General features: G+C 40.5%; 1 protein-coding gene across 6 annotated transcripts in view; it reads right to left on the bottom strand.

Moving 5' to 3' along the window:
* tns1b (tensin 1b) overlaps positions 1-16,154 on the bottom strand; it is a 175,481-nt gene that overhangs the window by 95,195 nt on the left and 64,132 nt on the right. For all 6 annotated transcript variants that reach the window (XM_061053881.1, XM_061053880.1, XM_061053879.1 and 3 more), the window contains exon 3: positions 12,235-12,272. In XM_061053881.1, the coding sequence (XP_060909864.1) occupies positions 12,235-12,272 (38 nt within the window). The remainder of the gene's footprint in view (positions 1-12,234; positions 12,273-16,154) is intronic.

Below are 16,154 nucleotides of genomic sequence, written 5' to 3' on the forward strand. Positions count from 1 at the left end.
AATAAACCTTTAAAAAAACAAAAAAAAACTCCTCATTCATCTTATACTGTTGACAGTAAAACCCCTAATTTCAGCCTCTACCTGAAATGGTTTGTATCAGCTGCTGCCCCTTAAGGCCCGCCTCCCCACATGCCCACTTTCTTCTGATTGGCCGGCTCTCTAGAAGCCTCCTGGGGGGCAGAACGCTGCGGGGCTGCTCGCCACTGCTTGGAGAAGAGAGCCTCCGCAAGAGGCTTATAGCCGCCTATAGTGAAATTCTTCATTTCATATCAGGGAATTGTCATGTGATTTTGGATCCAGGGATTACTCCAATATTTGTTTACCTTATGAGCTGAAACTTTGCCCACGTTTAGAATGGGCATTCAGCATTGTAAGACTGTAACTTTTAAAATGGCATCAGGATAATAGGTCATGTTTGAAGCCGCTCTCATTGGAAATGATCTTAGTCAAATTGTTGTCTTCAAAATTAAAAATATTTATTGACAGGAGCTACAACGCCTAGACTCCTCAGCATTTTATTTAATGTGATTTTATCCATTGTTAATACAAAAGTATTGATTACAGCAGCTTTGAATGGCTGCCTTTCATTTCTCCTGATGAAAGTCTTAAAGTCAGTCATTTGAATTTGCTCCCACACCCTCACCAGTTATCCAGTAGCAGACAAAGGGACATTAGTGAAGAATGTTTGGTACAAATTTGAAGCACATTAAGTATTACACCACAACACGGAAAGAATGACCATCGTCTTTGATGTTGGTGGGAAGTAATTACATGGAAGGTGGCTCTAAAAGTAACACCTTATGATGAAGCCGTGTTTACCAGATGTCGACTCAGTGAGCGTTATTTAATCTGCTATTAATGACAAGGGCCAGGAAGGAAGGGAGGGCTGGTACAGAGCACACATATGGCTTATGGTAACAAAACAACATGCTTGTTTATGTGAGATTCATACCTTTCATGTAGGGACCATGCAGGCTGGAGTGTGGGAAGTGGGAATTCCCCATGTTTTTGGGTGTCTTGGTCCATGCCCATATAAGTTACTGTAGTCATTATGCATACCAAGGATAAAGGAATGTAAAGCATGGGAAAGTTATCCGCCTGTATTTAAGGTTAATATGCATCTCATGGTCTGGCCCATTTCCTGTTATTGTGGATTGTATTACCTTGATGATTGCTGAAACACGCTGTCTGTAGTGTAAACACATCAACATGGCTAAAGACAAAGATAAGACTGCCTTAATTCATTTATTTGAACTTTTACCATTGTTTTGTTCCAGTAAGGTAAATGCTAAAGACAACTTAAGTTTCAGGTAAGCTGCATCACTTAATTGTTGACAGTTAGGTCTTCCACTATGACATCAGTCATAGTGAACTGGATTGGTGGCCAATGAAAAGTGCCCAGTTGGCCGTCTTGGATTTTTATAATCAGAAGATACCATATATGGACGAAACATTTTACAAGGGTTACTTGTCTTTTGTGGTTGACTGGTCATCGTGGTTTATAATTTGTCTAACGGTAAAGCTTACCCTGTTTTATTGTGGATTTTTCTATGTAGGACCATATCTTAGAAAATGTAAATGTTGCTATCAAGAAGTCTTAAATCTAACCACTGAAACCATCAACCCATCAGGACAATGTATACACGGGTAATAAATCAACAAGTCAGTTAATTGTCCTACATGGTTTCATTCAGTCAAACCTTTTGCTGCACCCAGGGGAGTCGCCCCCTGCTGGCCATGTAAACAATGCAGGTTTGAGTCACTTCTGCTAATTCACTTTTGAAATCAGAGGCTTTATCCACTTCTTATTGACAGTCTTTGTAGTACACAAACACACTTATTAGGTCACTGTTACTCTTTATCCAACTTTTAAACGTGAACATAGCACCTCTTATGTGGGTGCAGATCAAGAGGAGTTGAGCAAATTCTACAAAAGTATGAGTAGGAAATAAAATACAAGGACAGAGGAACAAAATCCAAAACAGCAGGATGGTTAAAATGAAAGATAAACAGAACAAGGAGAGAAAGAAATGAAGGACATACAGTAGAGAGAGAGCTGTTTGGGTGATATCCAGTTTCATGAGTCTGACTCAGGCTTTCCCAGGCAGCATCAGAGCTGAGCAGATCCCCGTCCCCCAGCGGCCAGTGGAACTTTTCACCAACGCCCATGCTGCGTAGAGGCTACGATTCACATGGATTTTCTCCTGGATGGTCATGATTAGACTGCAGGAGCTCAGACACAGTGGAAGAAGGCATAGCATGGAAAATGTGTCACTCTAAATCTATGGAAAGGATGTGGATATAAGGGTGGGGGAACTCAGACGAGAAAGTCCCAGTGCTCCTTCAGCGTGTAATGAGGAATCGTCCTCCAGCACGGCAAGTCGCCAACAGCTGTTGTGTTGGTCAGGGAAGCTTAGTGATGCCGGGAAAAGAGCCTGCACACTCAGCAACTGTTCCTCCAGTTTTCTAGTTTAATCAAATTATCAACTTCTACGTTCTGCGAGGTCATTCCCCTTTCTTCTTCCTCCATCAATGTCTCCTACATGCACTTGGCATACTGTTGACATTCTTTCCAACAACTCTTGATTACTCCATCATGTTAAAATCTGGGCGTTCCTGTTTGTTTATACTGCTGTATCTATGGATATGTTGCTATCATGCAGTTACTAAATACATGGCAATTAGCCACCGCTTATTGTGTAACAACAAGTAGAGCTAACAGATGAGTGTTTGGTGTTGTAGGAAGCTCAAAAATTACTAATATTTTGTTTGTTTGGCTTTTTTTGTCAGAAAAACTGACATTTAAGCTTCTATTTGAGCTGCACTAACCAACATGTTTTCTTCTTATCACTGAATTGTATGAGTTTGTTTTGGGTCATGCTCAAAGAACTCACAGAGAATGAAAACCCAGCTCTGTGGTTCCTCGAAACTGAAAGGGATTTCAGCATTGTTCTGCTCAGTGTTTTGGTTTTACAGCCTTCAACTTCACTGTTTTGGTTCAGTCTCACCGCTCTCATCAACCCCAGAAACACGACTCCAATTACATTTTTTGCTCCATGCCTATACTGAATGTTTAGATAAGCAACTATTAGTCTTAACAACTTTACGAGGTGCTAATAAGTCGATATCATATTTATAGCTATTTCCACTGCCCCCATGTGGCCAAAAAATATTAATACAGCTTCTACGTTGTGTTACTTCTTCTCCGGGTGCTGCATCTCTAAATGTAAGGCCATATACCTTAAATGTTCCTCCCATTCTTATGAAATGAAAAACCTGATAAAACTAATATCATAAAAATCCTTTCTAACTGAGTTCTCAAATTAGATGATTCATCCCGTGTTCCTGCTGTTGTCTAGTTTCCCGCTAACCCTTGTTGTCTAAGAAGAGAGAGTAGTGAGTATGTGTTCTGTCCTATGACTGCTAATCCCGTTAGCTTTAGAGCTGTTGGCTAGCTCTGGATTTGATCACACTAAATGAGTTTCTTTCTTGTAGATACTATGAATACAGATACCGTAGCAAGCACCTAAGGAGAAACACTGATAATAACCACCTCCAATTCATGCTCAACCCCGTTTATCACCACGGTCCATCACAGGAACATGACTTCTACATGGGTATACTTCCATGTTTTCTTAACAGGAGTTCATATCCCTTTGTCTGCTCCCTGTAGCTGCCACTTCTCACTTACTGCAGAGCAGACACCACATAGAAAGGAAGGACGTTGTTAATGTTGATACAGGGATTCAATACCCCACTCACATCTTTGAAACTTCACTTCGGGTTATTTAAGCCTTGCTGGATTTACAGTCGATGCGTGGTGACTTTCAATCAATGGACGGTTTATCTCACTCTCTGTTGTGGATTATATATGAGGAAGCTCACTCTCTGGTTTTATTGAAGTCCCAAACTACACATGAAGTAAGTAATGGGTTCAAGCCAGGCAGCACAATTGGGTTGAAAAACACACCAAATTTAGTGCAAAAAACTGTAGTTCCCTGAGTGTCCACTTGGGGCTGGCTGCAAAAGCCAAGGAAACACTGATTCACTCAAAATAGATTGTCTGCTGTTAAAATTTCTAACAGCAGAAGTAAACATGTTCACACCCTTTTCTCTCCTTCTGGGGGTGATTTTTTTAATCACCTATCTGTTTTTAATTGTATTAACGCTATGTGCTGTTATGCATACATTTGCATAACTAGGGTGTGGCTGAGGTGACTAAGAGGAGGGCATTTTGTGGTTGTTTGCCAGGAGGCTTTGGGCCCAATTCAGCTCGACCTCTTCTGTTTCTGCACTGTTTGAATGTAAAGTGCAGCATTTTCAATATGGCAGCCACCATTGTTGGGATTCATAACGCATGTTCAGAAACCAATCAGTGATGGCATTGAGACTACGTCCATAATTTATACAGTCTATGGTGCAAACATAAAAAAAAGTAATGAATGCAAAGCTGCTAATGAATATATGCTTTAGCAGCTTTTGACCTTTTGTCAAAAGAAACTATTGAAACATTCAAGCACTAAAATACTGTTGCACTAAACAATCTTAAGAATCGCAATTTTGAGGAATTCCATGGCACTTAAAATAAAAGTAAATACTATTCATGAAGTTCTATTAAGTTAAAGTCAATCGCATGTCATCAAGTCTAACATTAGTCTGATGGGGAAAAACATTGATTTTAGTGCATGAATTTGTAAGAGAAATGAAAGTAAAACACATCTCTGATGTCAGGTATTTACAGTTCCCTGACATTGTAATTAAAAACCTGAAGTCCCCTGTGCCCAGTCTCAACTCTGCCAAAGCTACAGTACTATAAAGTCTATAAGGCCGTGAAAAAAAGCTGTGCTGGCATTCTGCAGCAGTGAAACGGCTTCCAAAGTTTCCAATTAAAGGGAGTGTGATAAATCAGCCCCGTAGCAATGTGTGCTATCTAAAAGAAGTCACTGGAACAGAGCAGGAGGTTAACCATGCCAAATGATCTCTAGAGCTGCAGCTAAAGAAAAAGGTTACCGAGACAGAATGTAGTTTGAGGACGAAGAAAAAGAGTATCAATCATTTTTTGGCAGTTGGTGGACAATTTGTCTTTAAATCAAGTCACAGAAAGTACAACATTCAGGTCAAATGTTGGTGTTAGAGCTGTAATGATTGTAATGAGCCACATTTTTATGTGGTTTATGAGAATTTAATACCTAATTGAATTAAATAATACTTTTTGTAGGACTCCTGCCTTTCCAAAGCCAAACTGCTAGCTCTTAGGATGGCAAACAAAACAACAAATTCAAACATTCTTCATGGGCTACAGAAGGTTATGATAAAGCATTTTACTCTTTTCTTCTGAGGGAAGAGGTAGGTTTGGGTTTTGTGGAAAAGTATTCATCAGATAATTAAAAAAATAATAAAAAAAAAAAAGAACAAAATAAACAATTAGCCCAAGAAATAGGTAGAAGCTTAACGATAACCATCTGAGCAGGTATGGAGTCAGTTTGAAATTTTTTGATAATTGCAACTTTAAAGCAACAACTTTTCCATCTTAAAATACAGTAGTTGTTTCAAAGTCAATCTAATAGTACAACAACTTTTAACTGGCAGAGTAGCATCCCTACCATGTCCACAGATCACCCAGGTCACCTACTTACAGCACCATGTACCACGGCTAAGAGGCTAAGAGGTGTAAGAGGACGGTGATGGATAATTCTTTATAATTTATCTTGCTTTTGATACATGATCTCTTTAAAGCCAGCCTTTGTGTGTGAAGCTCCTGGTGGCCAGACAGCTACTGTAACCATCCACTGTTATGAATCCAAGCTGTGTCCAACAGGTGAGGGGAAGTGCCAGCAGCAAGCCTGATGTTCTCTCTCAAATATTCCCCTCATAAGTATGGGCGCAGGTGTTTGGATGTCTCAGAGAGCTGGAGGCAATAAATAATAAGAGAAAGATGACCTGCCTCATCCTAAGCCACGTGGAGGACTTTAAATCTCCTGAGGATCGCTCAGAAATGTTAAAAATGTTGGGGAGTGGTTGCCACTGAGCTGCACATCGTGCCAAAATGACTGCTTCTATAAACACAGTGATATGTCGTTTCATACAACAGTACGTCTTTGCAAAGTAATCTGATTGGACAGGAGGCATTCCATGAGTTCTGATAAGGAGGACATCATCACTGGAACCTTAAACTATGTGTATTACTCTGCTTCAGATGTTCTGAATGCAGCCAATTAGTGGTTTAGCAAACAGCCTGTTTCCTGACTAATCAGCTCCTGTACACAGCCTCTTATTTCACTGGCTACATGCTTAATGTGAACACAGATTATTAAAATTCAGAGGGGACACTAAAATGGCGACACTGCCTACTGACAGCGTGCACGGGACTCGTTTAGGGCCATCAGTGCAAACACACTTAGCTGCTCTGCTAGCCAAGTTAACTAATTTTAAACATTAATGAACTGACACCATAATGTAATGCAAGCGGAAGTTATCAAGTGTCTGTCCTGCGTAGTAAAAGCTAGACTAGCAGCATTCATACTTATTATATTTTTTTTATAATAACTCCTCTAAATTTTCCTTTAATGTCTTTCATTTTCAAAATTTGGATTTAATGCGGCATAACAGCACAATGAGAGTGAGTGCTGTCAGATGGGTCCCCCTTAGGGAGGTTTCCTACTGTCATTTCAAACGTTGTACATCTTGAGCCACTGCTGTAGTTTAAAGTCTGTCACCCCTTCTGGGGCACCGACTTGCCTGCGGCACCAAGCAGTTTCCTGCCTTACCTGTTGACAAGCAGCGGCTCTGCATACTGTGTTCTGTTTGGTGTTGACTTCATGCGCCACCTTCAGTTTTGCAGATTCAGACTGTAATAGCGTATTGTAGGATCTGTGATTAGAGCCACATCAGTATCATTGGTCTGGTCTTCACAGCAGATTTCCTGCTATAGACCTTTGCTTTGATATGAATAGAAGACCTCGGACTGCCTTAGTTGACCAATCAGAAGCAGTAGCCTATCAAAGCCATGTAATAAACTTTAATTTATTGTACTTTAATTGTTGATTGATGTCATTAATTGTCAGAACATCTCTATAGGCTGAAGATGGATTAGATAACTGATACCAAATCACACAACTACAAAGCACAAATTAAATTCTATATTATACACGGTCTGCATTTCAATAGCAATCTTTTGTAAAACACAAAAACATTGAGAGTGACCTAAGAGCCAGTGTTAAGACTCTTACAACATTCAGCTATGCAAAGGAGGAATCTGTAGCTCTTCACTTGGCAAACATGACGAGCTAAACGAGGACATCTCCATCAGCAGGCTCCAGATCAGATCTCTGACTCCAGCATGTTGTGCTCAATGAGAGGAACTAAAGGGGTCACCAATAACAAATCTGAAATAACAAAAACACAGAGTGGAAGCCAGCCAGCACAAAGAAACACGTGATTCTCCTCCAGACTTTCAAAACAGGCATTCTGAGAATTTCAGGAGCAGGGAAAAATGAAAACAAATGCTTCATCATTCTGGAGCGGAGGATGAAAAACGAGTGGAGCGAGAGCGTGTTCGTGTTCTGCCACTTTGCTTTCTCAGACCTCCTTCCTCATTAACGCGGGAACATGCTCGTTTCCTTCTCCAAACAGACTTGACAGGCAACGAAGGATCAGTGAAATCCTATAGGGTGTACTCAGCACCTCCGTTTATTCCTGACTTTAAGAGCTACCAACCCATTAGAGACCGGCCGCCGTGTCAGAGGGGCTGACGTCTTAGCTGCTTTCAACTTCTCAGACATTTAGTTCGTGAGTGTGTTTCATGTAGATGATGAGCAACAATGTACTGTAGACATAACATGACAACAAACATCAAATTAAGATAATGAATCTATAAAGATAAGTAAGTTATAGGTAACAGTGAATATTTCAATTCCAGGCTTGTCCACACCAAGATTGAGTTAGATTTCTGTTTATACAACCCTTCGGCCCCCGCGTCCACCTAGCGTTTTTTCCCGTGCAGAAAATTGTTGGCTGCTTTGGGAGCACTTGTAAGAAGCGTTTGTGCACTGAGAAGAAAAGCGCTGCACGTTCCTCCCGTCTCTATGACAACAGTCTGTTGACAACGGCCGCTGTATGACCAACGCTGCTCTGTTACTTTTTTACTGCATTTTTCTTTCTTTTTTTTAGATCGTTTATTGACAGATCAGACACGGGGCGAAGAGGATGTGGGTACAAGACACAATCCGTAGGTGGGAAAACTACGAGGAATATTATACGTTTTGGAACAGAGCGCCGCTTATGTCAACAGCGCCTTTCTGAAAATTTGAAAGATTTTCAACTTGAGTGCCGCACAAAAAAGGTGGAGCGCTCGGAAAACAGACGCTGGGTGCTACGCTTTTACTTCTGGCGGTCACCTTCTGCTGCAAACGCTCTCTACTCATTATAAACAACACTGGCGCTCAGATTAAAACGCTAGGTGGACACGGGGACTTATTTCCTATCATAATATGAGTAATTTTAACAATGCTGTTTACCAAGACGTTGTTGCTGAAACAGATTTGAGTTGAATGTCTGAAGAATATGATTTTTATTTGCTTTCTGTGTTACAATAATTTTGATTTAATGGCCGATAAATTGCTGGTAATCTTTGAGTAATTTTGGCTTAAGAAATCTGTATCCATCAGGTTTTACAATCCATATTTGTCCCGAATGTGGGAACTATTAAAAAAGCTGAGAAGCAGCTACTCTGTGAGCGATTCTATTCTTTAAACCAACAAAAGATCATAAAAATGAGCAGACTCAGCTGAAAGACTGAAAAATAGGAGTGAAAGTCGGTTCAAAGAGAGAAGGGTGAGGTGCTGCCATCAACAGCTCAGACCACAGACCACAACTGAGAAGGATATTCTTTTTTACAGTGTGTTTATACCGTAAGTCAAACAGCATGAACATTTTTTAACAGCAAAAAACAGGGAGGGTGCTGTTGATTTCTGACATATCAGAAAATATAGACATCACACCAAAGACTAAAATAATATTTTGTGAGCTACAGAGTGAAAGACTTTTATCTTCAGCTTAATTAATCTGCTGTTGTTGTGTTATTGATTTGTTGATGGAAGGTGAATTCTTCTTCCTTCAATCCGTTACCTGTACCGCTTTGCCCGTTCAGCATCGCGGGGGGGGGCTGGAGACCGATCCCAGCTGTCAGTGGGCTTGAGGCGGGACTGTTCCCCAGTCAATCACAGGGCTGAATTCTTCTTCTGGTTTCTATTTTTAAACTGAAATCAGCGTGAGAAGTTGAAGAGCTCTTAATGGGTCTAAGTGTTTAAACTTTCTTTAATGCTCGGAGAGCAGCCTTAGAGGGAGACATTCACAGAGTCAAGCGTTTGATTTAAAGACGTTAAGTACCAGTACAGGAAGAGGACTCGTGAAACAGGCAGGGAAGTACAGATGACAGGTACGGTGTGACGGTCCCTGTGGCCTGCTGGGCTGTGGCTTCTCTTCTCTTTTGTTGCAGGTACATGTCATTGGTAGGAGTGGCTGTCCAGTCAGCCTGACTGAGAGCACCTGGGCCCGATGCTCAGAGTCACTATAGAACAGCTGCCACCTCAAGTCTTTCCCACTGTATTTGCCACAGCCTTTTAATCGGTCATGACGAATTGGTTTCAGTAAAGAAAGACGACTAGTGAAACAGGCAGGGAGGTCAAAATGACAGGTACGATATTCAGTACAACTACACAGGGATTGGAAAAAATTGACCTTGAAAATCGCTTTCGTTCAACTTCCAGGGCGATTTAGTGCTCGTTCTCTGGCTCTTTCCCGTCGTCACACAGGGGCGAAATCTTCCTGACAAGTTTTAAAGCATTTTTCACATCCACTTGTTAGCAAACACACGTGTTTTCTCACACATACACACACACAGGTCTGACCATTTGTTTGCAGCTGCCAGGATAAATATGGGCCTAATGTTAGCCTTAGCTTCAGACAGAGATTTATGAAGGCAGTGAGTGCTTGGGATAACTGTCCCAGCTAAGAGTTATCATCAAGAGTTTAGATTCCTTTCACTTCAGATCATACATGACTGACGGTTCATAGAAAAAAAAGTGTTATCTGGGTCTTAAGACAAAGAATTCATAAAAAATGTACCCGACGGTTTAGCAGATAGTGATCTGGCCTGACCCCGTTCTGGTCCCTCCCTTGTTTTTAATCTCAGCCTTGTTAGCAAATTGCTTCCTGCTGCCACAGCTATGACATTTTTAGTTGAAATGTTTAGAAAAGGAAATGCTGCTGTGATTTTTGGAGATGGAACGTTTCACTTTGGTATATATAGACACTGGGAGTACGTTCTTAACTCCTTTAATGTCCCATCAGTTTGACCTCTGGCTTCCTGAAACGCAAAAAGGTTATCAACAAATATGCACTGTATGCGGTTATAAATCACTTTGTTGTTTGATAACTGAGGGGACTGTCGTGGACACACGGGGGGACAGATACTTTTTGCTGCACGCCATTCTACTTTGTATATGTAGAATTTTATTAGAACGTTTACATTAAAATATCTAAATTAATAAAAAAATACTAAATGTTACATTATATGTTTTATTGTTGAGTACTTCCATTATCTCAAATATTTCCAACAGTTATCAAAGCCAGAGAAATCCGTAATTTTATAGTCGTAACGGGACGTGTCTGGCCGAGGCGGCCGCCAAGATGAGCCGCCATGACAGACACGAAATGTCTATCGTTGCCAAGGAAACACCAGATGGTACGTCGGAAACTGCTACATAAGGAAGCGCGAGTTGCTGCTGTGAGACGCAGAGTTAGTTTTCATCAAAATGTACATACTGTGCGTTTAAAGGGATATTTCAAAACGCAAGATGGAACTTTAAAGTGCACTACTGTCAGTTTGAAATAAACTAGACAAATCTAGAAATACGCATCAGGGACATTTTTTTTTCTCCTTTTTTCCTGTTGAACCAAATTTGTATCGTATCTCGAACCCCAAAACCGTGACCTCTGTGAACCGTTACACACAGAGTGATTATGCTGTTGGGTTGTCTTAAGTAGCGATTGTCTTTTCTTGATTGTTTTAACAGAAGTGGACACTTTGGCCACCGCCATCGTACTCTACAAACCACATGTAGGTTCTTTGTTGTCTTTGGTTCCAAACATTGACACAAATATTTGTGTCTCTCCCTGCTTTTGGATTTATTGAAATCATTTTTTATTCTTTCAACACAATGTGCAGTGAAAAACAAAATTCCATTCATCCTTAGTTGTTGGAGGTGGAAAGCAGATTTCAGAGACAAATATCTCAACACCTGGCAAAATAAGAAATTTTTGGAAATTTTTTGGGGACCAATTCATTACAACCCTCCAAATTTACTTGTACTTTCAGTGACAACAGTTGTGCTACTGCTGCCAAAAAAACAAAAGAGAAAGTTGGCATGTGCTGCGATTTATCATTTCAGCCATTTGGTTGATAACTTTCCACCAGAGGAATTTCCTGCGAGGCCGTCCAAAGCCCCCACCTCATATTTAGCCTGCCCTGCACCCCTGGCATTTCCTGTGCATAAAAGAGGGATTGGGCAAAGCTGGCAAGTAGCACCCATTTCAATAATGGATTCCAGATGAAGCGTGTATATAAACATAGGTGTGTATGTGTGCTGTATATGTATGTGTGTTCATGTACTTGCATGTGCAAATCCTGCTATAAACCTCTCGTGGCAGTTGTACCTTTGCACGTGCACAAAACACACAACGTTCCCTCTCCGTCGACCCTGCAGGAGCTTCAGCTTCTTCTGTTTACATCTCCCTTTTTTACTCTGCGTGGCCTTTGCCTTTGCAAAACAAGATGAATCTAGCCACAGCTCCATCCAGAGGTCTCTTATTTTTAGACCCAGGGCAATCTCAAAGACACAAGAGTTGATCCAATATAAACAGATTCTGGTACAAAACACACTTGTTTGTACATTCTCAAGATTTTTTGCAGAACATAAACTCCCAAAGCCCCGCCTACTCCAACATCTGCATGTATAGGCACTCACACACACACCGACGGAGGAGCTGACTCCAGCTCAACCATGACATTACCTCCCGATAACCTCACATGGATTTTAAAGGTCTATACCACTTTTCTAGGAGGCCTTTTGAAGTGTTCATTTTCATTTTAATGCACAAAATCACAATTAAAATGTGTAAAACAATTCAAATGTAGCCTCTCAGTAAATGCATGAAATATGGCTTGCATCTTACCTTGACTTCACATTTCTTGTGGCAGGCTGTCCGGCACACTAGAGAAAACAGAAAAGAGGAGAAGAAATTCAATCAACTTCACAGCTCATAAAAGTCTCCAAAACATTGAGGAAAAGTCCAAACACTGTGGTCCAGTGTGAATCATGACATTGAGTGGTTGTCAAGGAGGTATGAAAAAGCAAGAGGTTCATTCAAATTCCACACAGTGTTTGTTCTGTGGTCAAAGTCAAATATCATCTGCCGTTAGCAGCCTCATGTTGCCCAATGTTAGGTTCTTGTTCTAACAGAGGGTAAATTCATTATACTGAAAGACTACAGCTGACATCTGTGTTGTTTGGTTTTACTTACTATACACATGTAGAGTCCCTTCATAGATAGAAACATAACAGTAAACATGAATTATCATTTGTGGGTCTCTCTATCAAAACTAATCTCATGAACAATAAGCGTCAACACTTTTCATTCACCACAACAGACCAGAATCTACAGCTGCAAATGTCTAAGATTATTATTTTAAGATTTATTTTTGGGTCTTTTTGTACCTTTATTGTAGAGACAGCACAGTTGATTGTCGCAAGAGAGAAAGAGTTGGGAGAGGGAATGACATGCGGGAAAGGAGCAACAGGTCGATTCAAACCCTGGCTGCCTGCTTGGAGGACTATAGCCTCCATATATGGGGCTCACACACTAATTTAGTAAAGATCGACTGATTGATTAACCACTACCCTACTAACTTTTTACATCCCTTTAAATTACAGCAAAGGAATCATTTACCAGTCTCAACATCCTTCAGTACGGTCAAGAATTAGAGACAGTTCATCTTTCTAATTCTTCATATTTAAACATTTTCAGTACTTCAAGCATTGTATGTGTGCATGTGGGCTATCTTAGCTTAGTAGCATGCCAACTAGCTACTCTACAGACTAAAGCTGTTGAAATGTTTTCAGTTTTGCATGAATTTGTTAAAAGCACGCAAAGTCAATTTTGTAACCAATAACTCTCCAAATATAAAAAACATTGTACAAAATTACGACCAGACCAGATATTTCAAATAAACTGCTCTCGCTGCACAAAACTGTAGAAGGTCTGAACTAAAATGTTGCACCAATCTGATAATGACCAAAGTCAAAGTAATTAGAAAAGTAATTGAAAGTCAGATGGCTTAGCGGTTAGGTCCCGCCCCATGTACGGAGGCTATAGTCTTCCATTCCTCTGGAGACCGTCTGTTTCTTCAATCCAGCCAACATTTATGAAGATGTTTCATTCCGGACCAAAGTGGTGGAAAGATCTATCAATCAACATTGCTGCTACCATGACCAAAAACCTGGAGGAGTCGGCTGCATATTGCAGGATTTCAACCTTTTAATAGGAGATTTCTTGGAGTTAAGGCAGTTAAAGCTGTAAACACTGATGGTGCAAGTAGCTTGGCAGTAATAAAATCCATTATTTCTACCAAAATATTGTTCGAAGGCTCTTAAAAGAAGATGGAATTTAATAAAAAGAGTCACAGTGTTTTCACAGGAGGCCATGTTATGTGGGAGTTGGAGTTGAATGGAATCATTAAAACCTCGCACACACTCAAAACAACATAAAAGACATTGTTCTGCTATTGAATTTCAACACATTTGTGCAGCGTCTTTCTTCCCCCCCGAAGTCCCCTCACAGCTCGCCCACTGGGTCTACAAATAAGGGTCAATAGGGGAGAGCACCTGGAGCAGCGGCTCATAAATTGTCAGATCCCCTCCAAAAGGACAGAAGAAGAAAAACACTCTCTGTGTGCCGAGGCGTAAGCTCTCCAAATAAAGGAGAAGACTGTATGCTTTTACTGGAACGTTCTACACCTTATGTAATGAGTTATTCTTCCTGTCTCCAGCCACATTTTTCACAGCGAGTGTAATATCTGCTGTGATTATAAGTCATTGATAGGAGATTTGGGAAGTGGCCATTCCTCACATGGTGTGAGAGTTGAGATTTACGTCCATGTTAAAGCGTATTATGTTGTCAGTCGTGTGTTTTCTGAACCTTATACTCCCTGTAATCTTCTTACTTCAGATATACAGTATGCTCCTAACACACTTTTTTCTCTCTGATTTATGCCCCTTTTGTTACACTTCATATTTCTTAAACCCTTTGTTCTAAAAACCACATGCTGCTGTGCGTGTTAAGACAGATTGATAAACACATTCCAGTGAACGTTCAGGTCGACGACATATGTTCAGACTGACTAAAAGGTGAATTTGGGATTTCTGTAGAAAAAACAAAGTCCATGAAAACATGCAATTGATAGAGCCCAAGTCCACCCCTTGACAAACAAAAACAAAGGCCTGTTTGGTTTAGCCGATGCGTCAGCGCTTGAGCTGATCAGAAAAAGTAGAAGCCAAAATCAAGTATTATCTGCAGGCTAAGGCTGGCTACACTCAAGACGATTTTCAAAATGTTTCAGCTGATTGTTGAATTATTATCCGCCACACGCCTGCTGTTTGTAGCAACGATTTCACAGTGGTGATCCCCAGGCCCGCCCGCAGAAATGGCCCCTGAGAGGCTCAGTGAATGTTCCCTCCCAGGATATGATTTAAATCAACGTATGCACATTCAGTTAGCGCTAGCATGCTGGCTAACATTAGCTCCCTCTGGTAACATTACAAATACAGATATCAGAAAGAAGAGAGGGATACATTTTGAAACAGGCTACCTCTTACTGAAGCAACAATACATAAAATGTATGTTTTTGGTCATGTTGAGTATTAAGGTGCAACATAAAATTTGGCCATTGTTGCTTGAAATTAGGATGGACCATGGTTTTGCTAAACCTAAAATATGGAGGACGATCAATGTAGTCAGCTGGCTTTCCTGGAGTGTGTTGTGTTTTGCAGCAAAAGAAAAAACAGAGTAAGAAGAAGGTATAGATGATATACAGTTGTGTTTATGATCACTGCCATGTTTGTGAGCTGTAAAATGACGCAGCATCCGTTGGGTGATGCTTCCCGATCAGCTTGCTCTCATTTGCTATTTTGGGAATTCGGCAGAGGTGGCCTGATGTTTGATATTTATGAGGACAGTGATTGAGATCAGGGAGACTCTGACTCTATTGGGAGAAGTAAAATAATCATATTGACATCACACACTTGAGGATTCTCAAGATTCTTCCTCCAGTCGTCTGATTCATGAAGATCCAACTTGTCCTCGTTCCCAAATCCTAAAATAACTCGGCTTTGTCACAGGACCAGTGAAAGTCAGTGAAAGTGAAAGCTCAATTCTGTTTAGGACCGGATGCAAATTACCCTGGACCGTGTTATTTTTTTTTAACTCTATCTTTGTGCATTAATGTGCAGACAGAAGAGGAAATGTATAGACAGATGGATGAATCTGTTGCTAGCTAGCTTACAGCTAACTGCTTAGTGCAGCATAGTTCAACAAAATAAACACATAATTAGGAGCAGACCATCAGAAGCACCATCGACCAACCATTCCAAAATAACAAATCCAAAACATAAATTGTTTAAGAGTTTAATATGTTAACCTTGTTATAAACTGACGACAACAACTGAGAGCAGATGTTTCCTCGGCTCACAGACATCATCTAAACCAATGAGTTTATTCCATTAGCTAAATAATAAAGATTTATTCACAGATTATCATTTTTGTTCTTCACTTTTTAAACGAAGCTTTTGTGATCCTGCTTGTCAAACACTTTAAACCAAACCTCTGCGAGACTATAAGTTCTCTTAAACCTTTCACAGCCCTTAGTCCTCCTCGCGGTCGAAGGTTAAGTGTTAAGATCAGCAAAAGGTCGACATACCAAGGCCTTGAATTTATTTTTCTACCTCTTTCTTCAGAAGGAAAACAGCCTCATTCATTCACTCTGAAGACAATTCACAGCCATGTTCTACCTGAGTGACACGTCATTAGTGAAAACTCTC

The sequence above is a fragment of the Labrus mixtus genome, chromosome 13, assembly GCF_963584025.1.
Source record: "Labrus mixtus chromosome 13, fLabMix1.1, whole genome shotgun sequence".
Lineage (NCBI taxonomy): Eukaryota > Metazoa > Chordata > Actinopteri > Labriformes > Labridae > Labrus > Labrus mixtus.